Source organism: Crocodylus porosus, unplaced genomic scaffold, assembly GCF_001723895.1.
Source record: "Crocodylus porosus isolate Cpor-Errol unplaced genomic scaffold, CroPor_comp1, whole genome shotgun sequence".
Taxonomy (NCBI): Eukaryota; Metazoa; Chordata; order Crocodylia; family Crocodylidae; genus Crocodylus; species Crocodylus porosus.
In genome coordinates, this window is record NW_017728937.1 from 6,640,850 (window position 1) to 6,663,443 (window position 22,594).

General features: G+C 49.4%; 1 protein-coding gene across 2 annotated transcripts; it reads left to right on the forward strand.

Annotated features, from left to right (window-relative positions):
• The first annotated feature begins 166 nt into the window (after window positions 1-166).
• On the forward strand, window positions 167-16,212 carry AGBL2 (ATP/GTP binding protein like 2). Of its 2 annotated transcripts, XM_019547381.1 has the most exons (8): window positions 167-236; window positions 551-614; window positions 2,883-3,026; window positions 7,698-7,886; window positions 9,662-9,769; window positions 11,944-12,094; window positions 14,262-14,820; window positions 14,899-16,212. In XM_019547381.1, the coding sequence occupies exons 1-8, from the start codon at window positions 207-209 to the stop codon at window positions 15,043-15,045; spliced, it is 1,392 nt and encodes a 463-aa protein (XP_019402926.1). In that variant the 5' UTR covers window positions 167-206; the 3' UTR covers window positions 15,046-16,212. The 2 variants fall into 2 exon arrangements, with proteins under 2 accessions (XP_019402926.1, XP_019402925.1); XM_019547380.1 differs by having other exon boundaries at window positions 14,262-16,212.
• Window positions 16,213-22,594: the final 6,382 nt, after the last annotated feature.

A 22,594-nucleotide genomic window follows, 5' to 3' on the forward strand; every position in this document is an offset into this window, starting at 1 on the left:
CCAGGCTGCAACCAGTCAGCGGCGCTGCCAGGCTCGCCCCGCCCCCCCGCGCACGCGCGCCCAGGCCAATGAGGGGCGAACCTGTCCCCAATGCCCGCCCCCCGGTTGCTAGGATACCGCGTCCCCGCGGGCGGGGCGGGGGCTGCTGGTACTCGGGTGTCCGCTCGTCCTCGGCCGCAGCGACCGCGTTCCCGCGCGCCGCCGCCATGCTCCCGGCCCCGGAGCCAGGCGCCGAGGTCAGAGCCGGCCGGGGGCGGCCTAGGCCCCCGTGACAGAAGCGGCCGCGGGGCCGGGAGCTGCCAGGGCGGCGCCTCTTGCTGGGCCCTCGGCCTCGTGGGCTGTCACCCCCCGCCCCGCCGCCCGCCCTAGCGGGCCCCATGGCAGGGTGTGGGGCGCACAACGGGGGAGTGTGGTAGCAGGGCTGAGGGCTGCTTGGTGCGCGGGGCCTGCCCATGCACTTGGCCGCTTTGTGAAGGTGGCCGTCCGGTGCAGTCCTCGGTCAAGGGGGTGCCGCCACCTGCTTCACGTGCCCCATCCTTTCCTTCTCCAGATGCTCGCAGATCCCTATGACAGCTTCATGTACCACCATCTCCGCTACTACGGCTACTTCAAAGGTAAAAGCCTGTGCCCCGGTACCCGGGCTGAAGTCACAGCTGGGAGGAAAGACATTTTCCTCAGCCAGGAAAACCGTGCCTCTGGGTTTCACATGACTCCTTAGACTGCTAAGGAGCCTGCTCCCTTTTTACAGTGTTATTTTTCCTGTACTTTTTACTTTTTAAATAATTTTTTTTTGTTCCTCATTTCTGCATGGAAAAGTCATGCAGACAGGGTGAGCACTGCAGGGACCTGGCTCCGCAGAGGCACGTAAAGAATATGAGGATTCAGAAAAGAGCAGTCATTTTTGCCTTTGCGAGGCTGGTGGTGGGACGCTAGCAGACAGGCCTTTCCATCTCAAAGCACAAGGTGGGCTTGAATTGAACAGTGTCTCTGGCATGCTTTGCTTGGATGCTGACAGCTCTGGAGAAAATGCCTAAAGCCTGATGGGATCTGAGCCCAGGACTCTGGTCCCAAGGCAAAAGGGAATTTCTGATTATGTGGCTTCCTGTAGCTACAGGAACATCCCTTGGATGGGAGAGTTCAGGGGTCTTGAAGACTGAGTCTCTTTCTGTGTCTGCCATAACAAGGGGGTTCATTTTCAGTGGAACAACCCCCTATAGCCCTGTGTCTCTCTATAATCCTGTCTCTCTCTAATGGGTGAGTGCTCATCTTTCCCTTGAGACCTTTCCTGTGGGTTCCCCCAGCACCCCATCCTGTCATTTTTCCTGTTCAGTGTGTACATGAAGTCACTGAGTGAGACTGTGAAGACATTTGGAGTGAGGTGCCATCCATATACTGATAACACCCCGTCTCTGGCCTTACTCAGTGCCTATGGGCGACTAGTGCCTCCTGATATGGGGGGGGGGGGGTGGCACCAGAGGCTGATCACCAGGGGGAGAGTCCCCTAGCAGCTGATTGCTGCCACTGATGGAAGTGCCAATGGCAAACCCAGGAATGCTGCCGGCGCATCTCTTGGCACCCCCACAATCTCAGGGAGAGGCACCAGCCATTGCCCCCGACTCCCCGGCTGGTGAGGGCCAATCTCACAGGGGGGCATGTGCCCCCTCATGCTGCCCTGTGCCCCTGCTACATGTCGCCTGTGTCAGTGCCTGACTACAGTTGGGGACTGGATATGGGTAAACCAGTTGAAACTGAATCTAGACAAAACACAGATAATAGTAGTGGGCAGACCACATGACTTGGGGACATGGGATTGGGACATCTATCATTGATGGGGTGCAGCCTCCTCTTGTCACTTAGGTTTGCAGACCTGGGGTGCTGCTGGGTCCTTTAATACAGCTGGATCTTCAGGTGGCACCTGTGGCTAGGAGCACCTTTCAGCATCTCTATCTGATGAGAAGGCTTGCAACCCTTTCTTTCAGACTCTGATCTGGCCACCATTATCCATGCCTTCGTAATCTCAAGGCTAGACTATTGCAGTGTGCTCAATATAGGTCTGTTCTTAAAGGCTGTCCAGAGGCTGTAGAATGTGCAGAATGTGGTGTCCTGCCGTCTGATGCAAGTGGATCAGCAGGAGCACATAACTCTAGTTTTCCAGAATCTACACCAACTCACAGTAGTTTTTTGGGATCAATTCAAGGTTGACCTGTAAGGCCCTAAGCAGTCTGAGCCCTGCATACCTAAGGGACTGCCTTGTCCCTTAGGTCCCATCAAAATCCCTTAAGGTCAGCCAAGAGCAACCTGCTATAAGTACCATCAGTCCTCCAAATCCACTTGGTGAAAATGTCTGGGAGGTTGTTCTTGGCAGTTGCTCCTCCACTCTAGAACTTCCTCTCTCTCTTGGCTCACCAGACCTTGAGCCTGGACATTTTTCAGAAGGGCTGTAAGACCTTTCTATATGGGCAGGCATTCACCAAACAAAGCTAGGATGAGATGTTCCTTTGGTGGGGTTCTGTTTTGTCTTGATGTTCTAGTTCTCTTTTAAGCTGTTTTGGTCCTCTTGTCACTCTCCTGTTTTTAAGTTATTCTGTCGTCTTATTCTAAGCCACCCTAAGCCTTTGTTGGGAAGGGCAGCATTTAAATTGAATAAAGAAATAAACTCTCAGTGACCACAGACTGAGATTCCCTGAGAGAAACTGACAAAGCATCAGTCTGTGTCTCACTTTTCCCCAGAATCATAGTAACTGGAAGTGGAGAGCCCTGCTGGATCCAGTCTAATCCATCCCATGGAGATCTGCGCCAGATAATTTCTTACGCTGCTTTGTGCAGTCTAATATCCAAAGAAATGGAGCTTCCGTGGCATTAACAGCAATCTTCCTTCTTAGGCCAGGAGAAAGTGCTGCAGAACAACTCCATACTGCCTTCAGGGCACCAGCAGAAGAGGTCTACTTGCCTGCTGAAGCAGGATGGCTTCCAGGAGAGTAATAAATCTGACCAAAATTCTCTGCAGGACAAGAAGAAGCTTATATGTAAGTGGGCAATAGGTTGCGCACAAGGAGCAAAGATGCTTCAGATCAGTAGCTGTATTCTGCAGCTATTGTGATTGGTAAAAGATGGTAGAAGGGAAAATTTGAGTTCACAGTAAATGAATGGGTTATGACCACCCACTGTAGAGAGTGCCATTGTAACCAAGGATCTTTGTGTAAATCTGCTATCTTTTATTAGACCAATTCAAATATTAAACCAACTCAACCTATACCATTGTAACCAAGGAGCAACTTTCACTCAGGATGTGTAGGAATGCATAAATATCACATCACTTAGGCCTGAGACTACACATTAGTTACATAAAGAAACTGGTGACATTTGGGGGGAGGCAGTTGGTGTGCCCTGAATTGTTGAATTGATTGATAATGTGAAGTTGCAAGGTAACTTGGTGACAGTGGTTGTATCTACACGAGATGCTGACTGCACAGTAATTACTGCGCATTCATTTAGTACTTCTATAAACAAGTACTAAATGACTGCTCAGGAACCCAAGTTACTGCACAGTAGCACTGACAATTGACTTTTTTGTGACTGACTGTGCAGTAGCTCAAGACTACTGCGCAGTAGCATCGTGTCATGGTTTTTACCAGGTGATGCTACTGCGCAGTAGTCTCAGGCTACTGTGCAGAGATGCGGCCAGTGACCACAGAATCCACAGTGTCAAAAGCATTCTGACCTGTTGTGGTCTTTTTGAGTTCTTTGCAACAGAAAAATTGCTCTATTATTTTTCTGTTTTTAATTGTTTAGTTTTTGAGATGGGGTGCTGCTAAATTCAGAAATGTTATAGAGGGTGGTCTAGAGTAGGGGCAGACAAAATATGGCCCGCAGGCCAGATCCAGGCCGCCAAGCCATTCTGTCCAGCCCACGGCCCCCCTCCAAAAAAACAACTATTATAGGCCCATGGTTGCCAGGAGGAAGTGGGCTTTCAGAGATCACACACCATTGGACCAGGTGGGCTCTGTGCCTCCACCTCCATGGGGTAGTCGAGCTGGGAGCCCCATGTGGAGGCACTGAGTGCAATGGCACATGACTGGCCAGCTGGTCAATGGGGAGGAGAGCTCCTGCCTGCAGGATGGGGAGGAGTGTGGGGTTTGTGGATGGGTGTGGGCCCCCTCACCACTCCCTCCCCCCCGGCACACAGCCCCTGCTGCCACCGTTGGAAGCAGCAGGTGCCAGGCCTTTGGGACGCTCATGGCCCACAGCAAGCAGAGCTCCTTGGCAGCACACAGCTCTGGCTGGGAGCTGTATGTGGCTCCTGGGAGCTGTATGTGGCAGCACATAGCTGACTCAGCCTGGCCTGCTGGCATGCACCTTTAGGCCAGATTGGGCTGGATCCATGACAGCACGTGGGGCTCCTGGTACTGCAAGTGGGAATTGCGTACCATCAGGCTGGGCTGGCTTCGTGCCACCACATGTAGCTCCCAGGACTCAGCTGGAGCCATGTGCTGCTGGAGGGCTCTGCCTGCTGTGGGCCATAAGCACCCTGAGGGCCTGTTGCCTGCTGCTACTGCCACTGCTGACAGCAGGGGCTGTGTGCTATGGGACAGGGGAGGGCATGTGGCAGGGGCCCACACTCACCTACATACAGCCCCACACCAACCCACAAACCCCACACCCCCCCAATAGGCCCCTCAACAAACCCCACCCCCACATACACCCCTTCACAAACCACCCCACACCCACCCATGCACACCCCCACACAAACCCCACACCCCTGCCCACAAATTCCACACCCAGTCCCCATTACACCCCACATACCTCGCCCACAATATGCAAGAGTAAGACTTTATTTTAAGCTATTATGCAGTCACCTCTATGTATACTATGCAAACACACATAAATCAGGACAAAAATATTTTTTGAAATACAGACAACCCGCGCTGTTCGCTGGGGATATGTTCTCGTATCCCCTGTGAATGGCAAAATCTGTGAATAAGGCACTGTGTTTATGAACTCAGTGCCCCCAGTGGCTCTGCAGGGGCTGCTCTGGTGATGGTGAGAGCACGGCAGCAGCAGTGGGAGCCCGGCGGTGGCAGCAGGAGCCCAGTGGCAGCAAGTGCAGAGCTCCCAAGGAGCTTCTTTAAGTGTATTTAAGAATCAGGTTCAGCATTCGAGAATATTTGAAACCACAAATGCTGAACCAGCGAATTGTGAGAGTTTCCTGTAAAACGTTATAGTAGATGTTTGATTTTTAGTATATCATTTGTTCTTTTTCCGGTTCCAAGATGGTAACCCCCGCTCAAAGGAGTACTTCCGGGAGTAAGGAGCGGGACTTCCAGTGGCAAAGGCCAGCAATTAGGGGTGGGACTTCAGGTCCCAAGATGGCAATCAGGGGGTGGGGCACCTGTCAAGGGTTGGGGCTACCCATGAAGCTCTCAACAGCTTACCAAAAATCGTTAAGTGGTCCTCCAGCCGAAATAAATTGCCCCCCCCCGTTTAGACACTAAAAAAGATTGAGAACTACTGTTGTAGATACCTAGCTTCTACTTCCAGCTCTGCTTTATGTGGCCTTGACAGATCTTTTCCCTGGGATCCACTGATCCATCTACAGTACTGTCCTCTCCCCTTATATGCATACCTTAGGAATAGTGTGACAGGGACAAAGCTGAACCTATGCCAGCTTTTCCTAAGCCTGAGGGGCTAGAGGGGATGGAGATGCTGGGCACAGGGAATTGTGGTCTAGGTGCTGGGCTCCTGAATTTCCTGTCTTCCTCTTCTAAGTGGTCCTACGGCCAGCCATATTACAGACCTTTCCGATTCCTCAAATTCTAAACAGTGATGGTCTGTGGTCTGCCATCACCCAGCCTAATCTATGTTGGTGTCTGTGTACTGCATTAGTGCCAGACAGGTTCTTTTAGCTCTGCTCCAACTCAGCCTGCTTGGGAAAGCGTGCTTCCCAAACAGTTAGGGGTGCACTGGTAGATATTTTGGGGGCCAATACCGAAAGCCGATTTTTAACGAGGCATATAAGCCAATACTGATCCAATTTCTGATACAGCTGAGTCCAGCTGGTAAGTCTGTTGTGGTGAAAGGGGAGGGGGAGAGAAGGGGTGGGGGGGCAGATCAATGTCCCCCATGGTGAGGGAGTGGGGCTGGGGTCTGCCCAGCCAGGGCGGGTGTGAGACAGAGCCACAGCTTATCTGGGGAGGGTGGGTGGGGGGGTGGGCGGGGGGGTGGGGGGGCGGGGGGGGGGGGGGGCGGGCGGAGGATGGGGGGGCGGTTCGTGGGGTGGGGGGGCTCCTGCCGCTGTATGCCACTTGTCCAGGAGGACACACGGGAGGGGGGGAGAGGGCGTGTGCCCCAGGATCTGTGCGGGGTGGGGCAGGGTGGGCTGCAGCTGTGGGCTGGAGCTGGGGGCCACGCTATGTTACAGTATGCTCAGGACAGGCAGTGGCGGCGCTGGGAGGGGGCTATGGGGGTAGGCTATGGCAAAATTTGGGGTGGCTGCAGCCCCTTCTACTGCCACTGCCACTCACCTCGAGCACAGCATAGCATGGCCACTGGTCCCAGCTCCAGCCGACCTTGCCCTGCCTCGCCCTGCGCAGTTCTGGGAGCACAGGACCCCCATGCCCTCCCGGACAAGCGGTGGGAGCAGCAGCTGGAGTTACCCCCGCACCCCATGCCCCTCAGTATGAGCCATTGCTCTGTCCCGCACCCACCCCACCCCAGCTGGGCAGTGCCTACCCCAGCCTCAGCCCCCACACCCTCCTTCACCACGGGGGGTGGGGTGTTGATCTGCTCCCCCATTCCCCCTCTCCTTTCACCACACCAGATTTACCAGCTGGACGCAGCTCTCCAAGCTACTGGACTGTGCTGCTCGTTGCCTGTGTGCTGCTCTGCGGCTGCTCACATGGGCATGTATTGGCCAAATTATTGGTCACTTCAGGCTGATTTCCGATATAGTCAATTTTCTTTCTATTAGTGCTGATCCAATATTGGACAAATGTATCGGTGCACCTCTACAAACAGTGCATTTCTACTGACAGTGATAAGGAAACAGCCAAGCAACGGAAAAGTGCAGTGGGACAAAGGTGTCCCAGCGTTCATCTGTGGCTTGCCTTGGAAGGTTGTACATTGAGGGGATGTCATAATGATCCTTTCTTCAGCTTGTGTTAACAAGGAATTGGTTTCTGGAACAGAGTTCTGGAGGCAAGTGTAGTCCCAAACTCCTTCCTGTGATTATGGCGCTTTTTCTTTGTGTGCAGAGAGAGCTGCATTCTTCCTTCTGCTGAGGACACTCTTTACTAGGAGCAGATGGGCTAAAGTGTGGGTGAATTCCTACAGTATAGGGGAATCTGGCTTCACACATCAGCCAATCCCCTCAATCCCTGGATTGAGGCAAGGAACATTTCCTGATATTGTTTTCTGAAATGAGGCATTTCCTATCCTTGTTTCCTGGCTACATTACCGTAGGCAGCAGGTCCCCAAGAGCTATGGTGTTTGGCTTTTTTATTGCCTGCCGGCCATGACATAGCTCAGGTTTGGGATGATTTCTGGTGCCTGTGACTGGATCCAGTGTGTGCATTTCCTGCTGCACCTGCCTTTCCTAGCAGCACTGGAGTCAGCATTGCAGCATGTTTGTACTGCTGGAATCAGGTCATGGTGCTATACTGTAAGGAGATCACAACACCCACTCCTGATTCCCTTTGCAGGTTCTCTGATGCTGGAGGCAGCACTTCTCAAGAACAAACAGGTTCTACTTCATCATCCAGAAAGTCTGGGATTTCCATGCCTGAGGGAACCTCGGGGGCTTTTTACTCTTCCCACCTCAGGAAGTCTCCTTCAGGCACCACAGTGGCCAATTGAGTGTGAAGTCATCAAGGAACAAATCCAGCATATTGGTAATCTGGCCCTTGCATCCTTGCACATACCACACATCTGCGCATGTCTGGAGGCACCCTATGAATGCATGCTACATAGCAGTAAGCCAGCACATGGCTAACGAAGAGGCCCTGTGTCCTATTAGGCAGGGGTGGGCAATTATTTTGGGTGGAGGGCCACTTACTGAGTTTTGGCAAGCCGTCAAAGGCCACATGACAGGCAGCCCAGGGCAGATAAATATTAATTTTCTAATTTTTAGGAGCCCTGTGAGCCAGAATAGCCCAGTGGGCCGCATCTGGCCCATGGACAACATTTTGCCCACTCCTGTGTTAGGGTAAGAAGACAGGTGATCAGAAAGGGCAGAGGGGAGTGGGGTGGAATTAAGTAGGTATATAATTCTAGTTCCTGGACTGAAATTTCAGTCTGACCCAGACTATGAAAGGTAGAGGAGTGTTTTGAGGGAAGCCTAGGCTGCTGACTAATGCAAACTGGAAACGGTAGGCAATAAGGTAACCCCAGGGGAGTGGGTGGGATAGCTAGCCAGTAATGGTGGGGTTTTGCTTGGGTTGTATGAACATCCTGGGGGTGGTTAGTTATTTCCTTTGCAAAGTGGATTGTTTAGTTTATTTTTATCTATGAGGCATGGGGTGACTTTAGGGAAGTAGGAAGGACACTGTGAGCACTAGGGTAAGGTGCTGTGAGTTTGGTTATTTGATTTAGTGGAGACTGAGGCTCTGGGAGCCAGAGAGAGTTTCCTAGTTATGGACTGCTAATTTGGGGCCCAAGAAAGCCCTGGCTGTAAGCTGAGAGGGCTTACTGAGGCTAATTTAGTTATAGCCCTGCTTAGAGCTGGAGTTAAGACTGTGTCAGACTGAAGTGGCCTAACTTATGAGCAGGGTAAAGTGAGACACCCACAATCCCACTCTGGAAATCTGAGGGCTGCCTCCCAAATGTATATTAATTGACATTGTGATGTGACAGGCATGGAGAGTTGGAATGAGAAATAGGCTTGGGAGGCTCCCAGAGAGTACCATATCTGCCTACCAGAGGTGGATGCTTTAACAGCAGATTCAGCTAGGAATCATTCTGGTAGAGAATTACCCAAAATGTTGTGCTTCCAGAGCACCCTGGTCATTGCCCACAGGCTGAACTCTGTGCAGAACCGTTCAGCCACTGTTTTTGTGCCCTTCTGGCTTCTCAATCTTATCAAGCTTGGCACACACCTTTTCTACCTTCCAGGATTTGCAGTGGAGGATGCATCTCCTGTTCAGGATAATAGAGCAGGGATGTACAGATTATTTTCAATGCTGTCTAAACATACTAGACTTCCCATCTGTTACTATGCTAAAATGTTGATAGACTTGCTGTAGTTTTTGGGTAAATGACTGGAAGGCCCATTGGGGAATAGTCACTGACATCCTGCTGAGTAGATTGGCTGAGTTTTAGACCAGGCTGTATAGCCACATTGGAGATACAGCCCTCCAGAACAGACTCTGTTTGGTGCTGACCCCAAATGGTCTCCTTTCCAACACAGACCCATCCTGGTGACTGAAAATTACAAGCCAGCAGGCAAGGGTGCTTCTAATATCCTAGGCATCTGTTGCTTGTCTTTGTGGAAGCAAGCATGTCAGCTGAGAATGAACATTGGAGAGGGAGAGAATTGATTTCTATTATTACACAAACTTAATTTTAGGAACTCTGTCTCCTTTATCCCAATGGGTATGTTCCCCCATGACACCCCTCTAAAGACATAGAACAATCTGCCTGTATTTGTCTTGATTGTCTCTCTTTTCAGAGTGGGTACCGCCCAACTTGGAGCCATTTTACCAGTTCACAGGGAATGAAAAGGCACCAGAGATTGTAGGAGAGGAAAAAGGAACAGTTGTCTACCACATAAATCCAGGTATGTACTCGTGTGGAATTCCCAACTTCAGCTGGGGAGACTGACATGAAGGTAACCCCAGGTCAAATCCAAAGCCCAGAGGAATTAGTTGGAAAAGCTCCTGTCAACATATATGGGCTTTGGCTTTGCTTACAAAGGGGAAGTCATTGAACAAACTTTTATACAATACATTCAACAAGCCTTTGGTTGAACTCTCTGTAAATAAGTGAAAGTTGTTTGGTGTGTCACCCTCCTCAGTCCTAGTTCATAAAGAAGCAGGCCTACAAGCTTCAAGGTAGCACTGTTTCCTAAGCTACAGCGTTTGGGTACAAATGTTCCTATGACAGGTCTCATGCCTTCCTTGAGGGGTGACTGCCTAGCCTGGTGCATCCCACTGTCAAGGAGTGAAAGTCTGTCCTCCTGCAACAGGATGCTAATTTTGTATCTTAAGCATCTTGCAGTGTGCTGGGCACCTGGGCTGTCAGTCAGTGCCCAATAATGTCTGGTTATCAGAGCTCAATTCTCTCCTGGTTTCCTGAAAACATGAGTTACCACTATTCCCAACAGAGGTGGCTGGGATCTAGCAGGAGCTCAGAGTCCCATAGTAGCTCAGTTTGCCTTGAAAAGGTTCCTGTCTTCATCTTCTCTACCAGTTGACTACTATTGGAGGCACCAACTTTGGCAAACTACTCCTCAAAATATAGCCCTGCCGTCATAACAAACTCTTCTGATCCTTTGGTACTGGGCTAGTGCTTTTCTTTGTTAAATGCCAGCTCTTGCATGGCAATACCAGGTCTACTTCATGTTGTGCCTCTCGGGGTTTGGCAGCAGGATCGCCATGGGTAGGGGTCAGCGGGGGAGGTTATGCTTAGGGGCAACCAACACGGGTTCATTAGAAGCAGGTCCTGTCAGACCAAGCTGGTGGCCTTCTATGACCAGGTCACAAAATCCTTAGATGCAGGGGTAGTAGTGGACCTAGTCTTTCTGGGCTTTAGGAAGGCATTTGACACTGTCTATCACCCCATTCTCTTTAAAAAAAAACTGGAGGACTGTGGTGTCGACACCTACACAGTCAAATGGGTCGCCAACTGACAGGAGGGCCGCACCCAAAGAGTGGTGGTGGATGGGTCATTTTCGACCTGGAGGGATGTGAACCTGTTCAGCCTCCAGAAGAGAAGGCTGAGGGGGAATTTAGTGGCCTGTTACAAACTAGTCAGAGGGAACCAGCAGGCATTGGGGGAGTCCCTGTTCCCCCGAGCACTGCCAGGAGTGACTAGAAATAATGGTCACAAGCTGGCAGAGGGTAGATTCAGACTAGACATCAGGAGGTGCTACTTCACTGTCAGGGCGGCTAGGATCTGGAACCAACTTCCAAGTGAAGTGGTGCTGGCTCCTACCCTGGGGGTCTTTCAAGGGAGGCTAGATGAACACCTTGCTGGGGTCATTTGACCCCAGTACTTTTTCCTGCCACGGCAGGGGGTCAGACTTGATCTGCTCAGATCCCTTCCGACCCTACTAACTATGAAACTGTTTTGCAGCCCTTTGTAAAGTAGTCCTGACACTGAGGCTCTGATTCTCTTAGTGCAGTTAATTTGTGTGCAGTATTAAAGCCCCATTACATACAGGGCCAGTAGCTGGAGTATGCAGAATCTTTTCCAGACTTGAGCTCTATTCCCTTTCTGATCCTGAGAGGAGAGGCCAACATGATACTATTAGATCACTATCCACTGACATCCTGCCATGTTAGAGAAGTGGAATAGTTAGTATCTTTGAGTGACTGGGTAGGCACTTGAAACACTTGAAGCCTCCTTCCAGCTCTGCTGCTGATGTGCAGGGTAGGCTTGGTCACACTGCTTCATCACTCTATGCCTCCCAGTTCTGAAATGGCACTGAGCTGTTGTAGACCACTGAGAACTGCTGTGGAATTATGGGCTTGGGGAATGTTTGCTCAATTGGTGGTAGGTACTTTCACCCTTAGAATAAAAGGGTTCCCTTCTCTGGAATAGGGCAAAGCCCAAGTCTTCACAGCAGTAGATTACCCCCACTACTCTGGACCACAGAGTGGGAGAGGCTGAACAGGGGCCATGTTGGGAAGATCTAGGGATTGGCTTCAGTATGGTTGTTCGGAGCTGGCAGTAGAAACTGAGGCCTTGCTACTGGGTGCCCTGTGACTAACATATCTCTTCTCCTGGCAGCAGCCAAAGGCACCTGCTTTACCTGTGCCCGGGTTGGAGGTACTCGAGGGCGTGTCAGGTCACCTGCAGTTACCTTGGAAGGCCCAGAGGACACTACTCTGCTCTTTGAATCACGGTTTGAGAGTGGGAATCTCCAGAAAGCTGTCAGAGTGTGAGTGGGAGTAGTTGGGAGGCACTCTGGTTTTGCTTGCTGGGCAGGGGGGCATTCTGGCTAAGCCAGGGGTGTTCCATCTCCAGGATGGGAGGAAGTTAAGAGTGTCCTTGGTAGACTGCGGTCTTTTGCCTAAGGCCAGGTTGCCCAGTGCTACCCCTGGAGGATGACTGCTAAAAAGGAAATATGCAGGTGAAGAGGATTGGGGGTCTCTAGGTACTGTATTTCACAGCAGTCACACATAAGCACTGAATTCATTCCTGTTGCCACAGAGAATAGGCGGTAGCAGTTTCATTCCCCACCACTACCACCCCCCCACCAAAAAAAAAAAAATCAAGAGAGAATGGAGAGCCAGGTGCTTTGAACTGATGCTGCTTCATTCCTGCTGCAACAGCACCATCACCGTCTGCCTGTTGCACTGAGGGCAAGAGCACCTGCTGTCCCGTGGCCAGCCTCCCTGATGGGCTGTGGGAGCCCTAGGACCAGAGCCCATGACTGATGGTGCAGTCCAAGGAAAAGACATCTGCCCTTCCCCACAACCCCTGGTTTTAGATGCCTGATTCTCTTCTCCCAGCCCAAGTCACAGTTGCCTGGGGGTTGTTCTGATTATTGCCAGCTAGTAATGGTCACACAAATAGTGCCTCTATGTTCCATGGACTATAGGAAGTGAAGCTCCAGGATGCTCCTGTACACAGAGTGAGGGAAGGATCCTTTAAGAATAATAGTATGTGCTCATGACTTTATAGACTGCACCATAAAGCAGACGCACAGAATGGCAGAGTGAAAGGCACAAAAGCACCTTCTGAACTTGGCAATTCCTAACTTTCCAAGGTTTGACTCTGTCACTTAAATAGTGTCTTTTGGATAGAGGAGGTTTTGTGTTTTGCATATAATTGGATTTGCCAGTAACAGAAGTGCTGAAAGATCTGTTTTCCCCACTACAAATCACTGGGCTCCAGAGAGGAGGGGGGAAATATTAAGTCTGGTATGTGCCACGAAGGTTTGCTGTCAGGAGCCAACCAGGACATGGGCAATCAGGGCTTGACTCTAGAGGATCACAACTCAGGGGACCAGGAGCAAACATTATCTAGATTCAGAAACAAGTGGGTCAGGAGGTTGAAAGAAGGCTTTTAAGGACACTTATACATGTGCTGCAGGGCAGGGGGAGCACTTAAATTAAAGTGCCCAGATCATCTCGTGCATCAGCATCCTTGCACTTAAAAATGGCGGCAGAGGCACTTTAGTTAAAGCTCACTGAACAGGCTTTAGTTAAAACCCCCACCACCATTTTTAAACATGGGGATGGTGATACACAAGATGCTGGAATCTACTGGAGCATGGTAATTACAGCCTCATTGCTTATGTATAGGTGCCCTAAGATCCAGGTACTGAGGCAGAGGTGCCCTAAGATCCAGGTACTGAGATAGAGTCATGAGCCACAGTTGGTCAGGGACAGGAAGTTGGGATTTAGACTGCAGTCATTGACTAAGGATCCAGAGCAGGCTAGAACTCAACTGGCAAGAGCCAGGAAACTAGCAAAAGGAGTTGGAAGCCCAAGGCTAGATGGAGAATTCTCCTTCCCGTTGGCTAACCTACTAGGCACTGAAAACTGCTGCATATAAGCAGACATCCATGCCCATGCAGGTAATTGGGGTCAGGTAGGATACTTGGGCCACTGGCAGACAGGGCCATTCAGGTAACCAAGGCAAGCTGGGGCTACTTAGCTTAACTGATTCCCTGACTACTGACATTTGCTAGCTAGTTGCTACAGCTTGCCACGTTCCACAGTGACATAATTGTGCTGACAGATCCCTCCCATCTGAACACAGCTGTGGGGTGGGGCATGCTTTTCTTGGCTCAGCTTGTGTTGCCCTGAAGGTGGAGTACAAAAGCCAGTCAAAAACCCCATTCTGTTTGCATATGTTCCGTTTCCATCAGGGGGTTCTGCCTCTGAAAGAATATTGCCCTTCCTCAAGAAAAGCTGCCAAAGCTAGGCCTGGCTGCTGACATGCAGTACTAGTATATCCAATCATATGTTTCTCTGTGCAACCTTACCTTTCCTTGGCATGGCTGTTTCTCTGGTAGAAGTTGCTGTTGCATTTTTAAGTACTTCTTTCTTTCTCTCTCTCTCTTTTCCTCCCTCCCCATCCCCCTTCCCCTGTTCTAGTGGTCCCTATGACTATGAACTGACACTGCAAACAGACCTCTACACCAGTAAACACACCCAGTGGTTCTACTTCCGAGTTAGGAACATGAGGAAGGATATCCTGTATCGCTTCACAATTGTCAATCTCATGAAGCCCAAGAGCCTGTACAGCATGGGCATGAAGCCTCTCCTGTACTCTGAAAGGGATGCCCAAACCGACGGCATTGGCTGGAGGAGAGAGGGGGCCGACATCTGCTACTACCGATGCAGTTCCAAGGAGAAGCAGGCCACATATTGTTTAACCTGGACTGTGCACTTCCCACATGACCGTGACACATGCTACTTTGCCCACTCTTACCCCTATACTTACTCGGACCTGCAGCGCTACCTGCTGGCAATGACCAACGACACAGTCTACTCACAGTACTGCAAGCTCCGGGCTCTGTGCCAGAGCTTGGCAGGCAACACTGTCTACCTCCTTACCATTACCAGCCCCTCCAAGAACCGTGATGAGGCTGCTGCCAAGAAGGCTGTGGTGCTGAGTGCCAGGGTGCATCCTGGAGAAACCAGTGGCTCATGGGTGATGCGAGGCTTCCTTGATTTTATCTTAAGCAATGCCCCTGATGCTCAGCTCCTACGGGAGCTCTTTATATTTAAGGTGGTGCCCATGCTGAACCCAGATGGTGTGATTGTGGGGAACTATCGCTGCTCTCTGGCCGGGCGGGACCTGAACAGAAACTACATGACAATACTGAAGGAGTCCTTTCCCTGCATTTGGCATACCCGTGCCATGATCAAGAGGTGAGAGGGATGGGAGAGCATGAATAGCTGCTCGGACTGTGGTGCACAGGAATAGAGCAGAGTATTGGCTCTGGCTAAATAAGCCCAGAATATAGTGGGACAACAGTAACCCCCACCATTCAGTTAGTTAGGGTTGTTCAGCTGGATGATAAAGGCAGTATGCACTAGTGGGTACAGCTTTGGGCTGGCCCTCAGAACATCTAGGTTTTATTCCTGGATTTGCTACTGTTTTGCTTGGTGGCTTTAGACAATTCCTTGGCTCCTCCCCATGCTTCAGTAAAACAGGAATAATAACCCAGTTCTCCTATGGAGTGCATGTTGGGATCTATGGAAAAACATATCACTTAAGAACTAGTATTTTTGTTCAAGAGGGAAAAAATACATTCAAAAGCACTGAGTTAAGAGAACAGAATGAATGTTTTGGAGTCAGTCCAGAAGGAGAAAATGACAAATGAAGGCTGTGTGCGCTCAGTGGGGCAGAGACAAGATGGCCAGTACTTGTGCTCTTGCTTTGGTGCTCATCCCTGAGCCATGCAAACTAGTGAATCTACTTTCCCAGCTCTCTGGTGACCTGAGACAGCATTATGACCCCTAATTCACAGAGAGGGATGCTGAAGCACAGAGGGATTGTAGGTCAATGTGCCAAGGTATGCATTAACTTTGGCGGTCAACAGAAAGAGATTTGGAACATTTTAGAAGTGCTGAGCACCCTCAGTTCTATTTGACTAACTATGGCTGTGAGTGCTGAGCACTGAAAAATTAGGCCCCTGGTATCTTGGCTGGGTGCTCAGAAAATGGGGAATGACCAATTAATGACATCTGCAAAACTTGATTAAAACAACTGATTCAACATTGTCATATTCATTTTTCTTCCTGCACTTTGCCTTATTCATGGTACAATTTCAGAAATGTTCAGTAAGTGAGGTGGAGGCACTATAGATGACAGCTTCCTCCTTTGCCAAGTTAGTTGCACCATCCAGCCTGGGCGCTGAGCAAGTCAGAAGAAAGAGTTAGCAGGAGGTCAGGAAATTAATTTATAGTTCAGACACACAAGGGGCAAAATTAAGACACTTCCTAGCTTTTGCCTACTTGACTTAATGATGTCTTTTTAACTAGGTATATATTTAATTTCATAGTTTAAAAATGTAAGTAAACAAAATTATTACATGCAGACCTGTAATGGTTCATTGCCTACATCATCAAATGAGTTTGAACTCTGGCAGCTCTTCTTTGGTTGAAAATTTTGTGGATCTACCCTTGGACTTGCAACACTGGAGCAGACACCTCAGATAAAAGAGCAGTACCTCAGATAAAGGAGGAGCTATATTAGAGATAATATCAGTATCTGCCTGATATCAGTATATGCCTGTCTTGAGACAGGAACACATGACCCAAAGCTGTATGTTAGCTCTATCTTAGAGACAATACAGCTGGCATAATCTTTGATTGAGGCAAACTTAGGTTCTTTCTCCATCTTTATCAGAAGTGATTTTGTTCAAATTTTTTGTTATTTTTTAAGTAAAATGAGGGGAGATGATAATTGCTTTTCTCTGAGGCTGAGGGTTTAAGTCACTGTACATAAGAAGTGCCATATTGGATCAGACCAGTGGTCCATCTAGCTCAGTAACCTGTCTCTGACAGTGGCAGTAGTAGATGCTGTAGAGGAAGAGTATATGAATAGAGCATATCTAGAATGATCCATCCCCTGTCATACCCATCATAGCATCCACCGTCATTGATTTAGGGCTGCCAGAGGATACACCCTTGACCATTTTGTTTAATAGCTATTAATAGAACTTTTCTCCATACATTTGTCTAATCCCTTATTGAACCTTGTTATACTATCTGATTTTACAACCTCTTGTGGCAGCGAGTTGGATAAGTTAACAACACCCTGCATGAAAAAGCATTTCCTCTTGGTTGTCTTAACCCTGTCTCCTGTTAATTTCAGTCAGTGCCACCTATTTCTAGAATAACCATTCCCTGTTCACTTAATCCACACTCTGCATGATTTTATAGAGTTCTATTATATTCCCTACCAGCATTCTCCTTTCCAGATTGAAGAATCCTAGCCTCTTCTGGTAGCCTCTTCTTGAAGAGTCCTAGTTTTTCTGCTGTGGCAGTTGCTCCATACCCCAATCTTTCCCCTTCTCTGTTCCTATTCTAATTCCACTACATCCTTTTTGATATATGGAAGCCAGAACTACACAAAATATTCAAAATGTGGGTAGACCATGGATTTACATAGTGCTAAGATAATGTTTTACATCATGTTTTCAGTTCACTTAGGATTCCTAAAATTTTATTAACTTTTTTGGTTGCTGCCGGAAGTTGAGCTAGTATTTAAGGAACTGTAACAGGGAGGTCTGTCCCGTTAAGCAAAGGCAGCTAGCCTGGCTGAAGGGCTGCAGCAGTGGGAAGGATAATGAGGGCATTGCTCACTGGGAATAAAAAACCCCAGCATACAGAACCAGGGGGAGGAGTGGAGGAGAAGCACCAGAGACAGGAAGTGTCTAGGATATGAGGAGGACAAGCCTGGGATAGGAAGGCTGAAGCCACAGCAGACCCCTCCCAGGGTTCAGGACAATATAGGTTTTTTAGGCTTAAAGACTATATATACATCATTAAGTTTTGCTGAGAGATGCTCAAGGAAGGAGAAAAGTCTACTTGACCTTCTTCAATCCTTGAAAGTGAGTGTTTAGCCCTATTCTTTATTTTCTGTCTTTTAACCACCTTCCTATCCCTTAAAGGAGTAGGGCACCAAACTTTTTTAAAGGTGTGCACAACGGGGCTGGCCACTAAGGGTGGTTCCACCCCCACCAATGGCTGAACTACTTGTCCCACTCAGCTCATCAGGGCAGCCTCCTAACAATCCCGCCAGCCATGCCTCGATGGAAATTGTATTTCATCTTTGGAGGTAGTCTCCCAGTATCCTTTTGTGCCCAACAGCTCTCCACTTGGTTTAGCTTTGCTTGCTTGCCAAGTCATACTTGAGGGAAGGACTCAAAATCAACTACGAATCTGTGCCCCACTGGCACCTACTGCTAACTAAGGCCTTACAGGTCTTACTCTCAGTTCATTCACCAGCCTGCCAGACCCCTGGACCTGTCCTTGGCCCTAGTCTACCTCACTCCCTCCGGCCGTTTGCAGGGCTTGAAACCCAGAGTGCTCCAGACATCCTGTTGTATGGCCTCTAAGCTTCCCCAGTAGCCACAATCCAGTCTTTTAGTTAAACTGAAACAGAAATGTAAGCAACCCACTTCAAATAAAACACTCAGGCTTCCTATACACATACTTGGAGGTCAGGGGCAGGGTGTTTTAATTAAAGTAGTTCCCAGAAAGATGCTGTAATTGAAATGTCTCATCATCATGTGTATTAAGCCCCAACAAGTTTAAAAAAAAAAGCAGCAGGATGCTTTATCTAAACCTCATTTGACAAGGTTTAGATAAAGCACCCCATGACCATTTTCAAATGCATGGGGGCTTATACACATGGTGGTGAGGCCAGGCTGGAGCGTTCTAATTAGAACTCTGAGCAGACTTGATTAATTGAGTCTCTCTGACTTGTTCTAATTAGAATGTAAACCAGCACATGTATAGGCAGCCTCAGAGCCCTCTAGTGGTCACCATATGGCTACAGAAGCCACATCCCCTCCCACTGGCTTGCTCTCAGCCCCTTTAGGTACCTGACCTGTTCAGGCCTGCAGCTTTTGACAGCTTAGACTGGCAGGAGCTCGTTTTACTGCAGTTTCAAGCAATACGGGTCTCTCTGCCTCAGGCACCCTGGTTTATATTACCTGAATGAACTCATCCCCTTCTGGTCAGATGTTCCCTTGACCAGCTGCAGATGTACTCTCTAAGCTTAATGAACAGCTTACTGCTGTTCATCTGGCTAAGCAGCAGTTGTTTCCCTCCTGTATACCTAGAGCTCTGTTCTATTGCCACTCCAATTCCCTTCCCATGCCTAATCTGTTGCTCTGTTTTGTATTTCTTGCTCTGTACTCCCTGCCTGATCTGTTACTCTGTTTTGTGTTTTCCACGCTATCTGCTGCTGTGCTGCCTGTCCCCTCACTATTTGCCATGTGCCACAGGTAGAGACTGCCCATGCCACTTGTGGTATGGGTTAGCTACCTCTGCAGTAAGGGACTTTCCCTCCAAACCTGTGGCAATTCAGTTTTTTTTAAGAGTCTTTGGTGAGTGACCTTGTCAAAAGCTTTTTTTTAAATCCAGATATATGATATCAGTTGGATCCTCTTTGTCCACGTGCTGGTTAACACCCTTAAAGAACTCCAGCAGATTGATGAGACATGAAACCATGCTGAATCTTCCGTAGTATATTATATTTATCCACGTGACTGCTGATTTTATTTTTTTTATAGACTACCAACTAGTCAGGAATAGAAGTGAGACTCACTGGTCTGTAGCTCTCAGGATCACCTGGAGCTTTTTGAAGATGGGTGTTAAATTGGCAATCTGTGAGTCCTTTGGCAGAGACCATTTGTAATGATAGGTTGAATGCTATTGTCAACAGTTCTGCTATTTCACATTTGAGTTCCTTCAGAACTCTCTGGTGAATACCACCCAGTCCCAGGGACTTACTAGTATTTAATTTCTCAATTTGTTCTCCTGTGTCACTGCAATGTGATCCGACCCTTTGGACCTATCTGGTAGGAAGAATTGATCCAGCTTGAGAACCTTCCCAATATCCTCTGCAGTAAAGACTGAGGCAAAGTAAATAACCATAGTTACTACGAAGATCAGGTTCCCCATCATTTAAGAGGGCATAGATGGTGGGAGAAAAAAATCTGGGGGGAGGTGGGGCTGAGTGTGCATGTGCGAGCATGGATCGGGGGAGCGGAGTGGAGCTGGGCCCAGGATCGGAGCCAGGGCCTGCTGGGCCCATCCCTTCCCCCCATGCCTGGGGACATTGCCCACCGCCAGCATTCCCTGCACTAGTGAATTTGCAACCCTGCACCGGCCCCAGCTGCATCTCCACACCAGCCCTGGCCCTGCATCGCCTGAGGAGGGGGCCTGGAACCAGGGGACAGAGTGGGGCTGGCCTTGGCTGCACTGCCAGGTCACAGGGGATGGAGCCCCTGAGACCCCCATGCCTGCCCTGCCAGGCCCTGCACAGCCAGGGTAGGGTGTGGGATGAAGCTGTGGTTCATCCAGGGGGCATGGGAAAAGGTGGCAGCTCCCGCCACTGCATGCATCCTGGGAGGCATGAGGGCAGCGTGCCCCTGGATCTGCATGGGAGAAGGTGGGCTGCTGCTGCAGGCTGGAGCCAAGGCAGCACCGGGCTGGTCCTGGCAGAGGTGGCCACGCTGTGCTTCAGGCAGGTGGTGGTGGCACTGGGACTGGCCCACCTCACTGTCCAGCCTGCCCACCAGTGGGACACACATGGCTTTCAAAACAGCAGCAGCAAGGTGTGGAGGTAGGGAGCAGATCCCAGACTGCAACTGCAGCCCGCCCTTGCCCTGTGCACAGATCATGGGGCCACATGTCCCCACCTTGACTCCCCCACGCTGTGCCTCTGGATGAGCTGTCAGGCTCCAATTGTCCCATGACTCAGCCTGGCTGGGGCCCCATTCACGGTGAATGGGGCCAGATCGTGGGACAGTGGAGGAGGGAGGGGGGCAGGGGCAGGGGTGAATGATTTGCCCCTCTCCCACTCCCTCCTGCGCTGTGGTGGTCTTCATCTGTCCCCACCCCCCAAGCCGAGGCAGTCATAATGAAAGTAGATTGAAAGAAATTTACCTGCCCGCTGGGCTGGTTACAATCCTGGCTGCGCAGAATATCTGAGTGTGCGTGCCCGTTTCCCACTGCTGCAGCAGCCTGTCGCCATGCTACCCTGGCATTTGGGGGGGCTGAGCTCTGGTAGCCCCCCTCCCCCCTTTTCTGCCGCCTATGCATGGGGGAAGAGCCCCTCATCTTGGAATTAAGTATGAGGCGGTGGGGGAGGGGACAGGCAGCTGCTGCAGCTCTGGCACAGGCTTTGAGCTGGGATCAGGGTCAGAGCCACAGCCACAGTTGCTGCTTGCCCCAACCCCAACTGTTTCTGTACCCACCATCTTCTCTCCAGTTTAGCCTCTTCCCCTCACCTATTCCGCCTCCAGCCTCTGCTCCTCTGCTGTGAGGGAGAGGGGGAAGGGAGGGTCCAGGTAGCAGGTGGGGCAAGTGATGGTGGGGAAGGCAGGCTGCAGGGGGAAAGCTTCTTGATCTCCCCGTACCACCTGCTCTTCCCCCACTGTCTGCCCCCTGCAGCTGTTAGGGGGTTGAATTTAACATGACCTAATACTTAGGTTCTAGCCATGGAAAATTATAACAAATTTATACATTTTCCATGCATAGAATGTATTTATTGGGGGGTTATCTTAAATTTAGGGTCATCTTGGATTTAGGTAAATTGGTAGCATCTCTGCTATCTCCCTATTATCCTTGAGTGCACTTTTTACAGGCTGGTTATCTAATGATCCCACTGATTCTTTGGCTAGTTTCCTGCTCCTGGTGTATTTAAAAATGCTTTATTATTATCTATAGCATCTTTTGTAAGATATACCTGGAATTTTTTTTTTGGCCTACCTTATTTTGTGTTTATGTTTGACCCTCCAGAGTCTGTGCACTTTCTAGTTTTCCTTATTTGGGCACACCTTCTATTTTTTTAACAATGTCTTCTTGCTCTGTATAGCCTCCTTTGCTCTGTTATTTAAGCCAAGCGTGGGTTTAATTGAACTGCTTAGTACCTTTTGTGGGTTTTGGTATACAGTTTTCTTGAGCTTCAAATATAGTGTTAAAAAGCTTCCAGGCTACTTCTGTGTCTCTTACATTCTGACTGCACTTTTTAACTTCTAATTAACTTCCTTCTTTTAACAAACTGGATTCAGCCAAAAGCCAGTCATGCCTGACCAATTTGATTTCCTTCTATGATAAGGTGACAGTCTCTTGGATGAGGGAGATGTGGATGTGATATACCCTGACAGTAGCAAGGCTTTTGACACTGTCTCCCACATTCTCATTAATAAGCTAAGGAAATACAGACTAAATGAAAGTATTATAAAGTGGATGCATTACTGGTTGGATCATCTTGCTTTTTGAGTAGTCATCAATGTCACAATATCTAGTTGGCAGGAAATAACAGGTGGGGTCTTGGGTCTGGTATTGCTTAACTTCTTCATTAATTATTTGGACAATGGGATGGAGCACAGATGTAGCAAATTTATGGATGAGACAGTTGGATGGAGTTGTAGATACACCAGAGTGTAGGGCTGGGATCCAGAATGATCTGGATAAACTGGAGAAATAGTCCAAAATCAATAAAATGAAATTCAACAAGGACAAGTGCAGTCTTGCACCTAGAACAGAATAATTACATCTACAAATACAGACTGGGGAATGACTAGCTAGGCTGCAGCACTGCAGAGAAGTACCTGGACCATAAACTGAATGTAAGACATCAATGTCTGCTGCTTCCCAGGGGCCCGCATCCGAGACATTGCGGAGAGGATCCCGCAACTCCTCCGGCCCACAGACCACTACCCCATGCTCCTTATTCA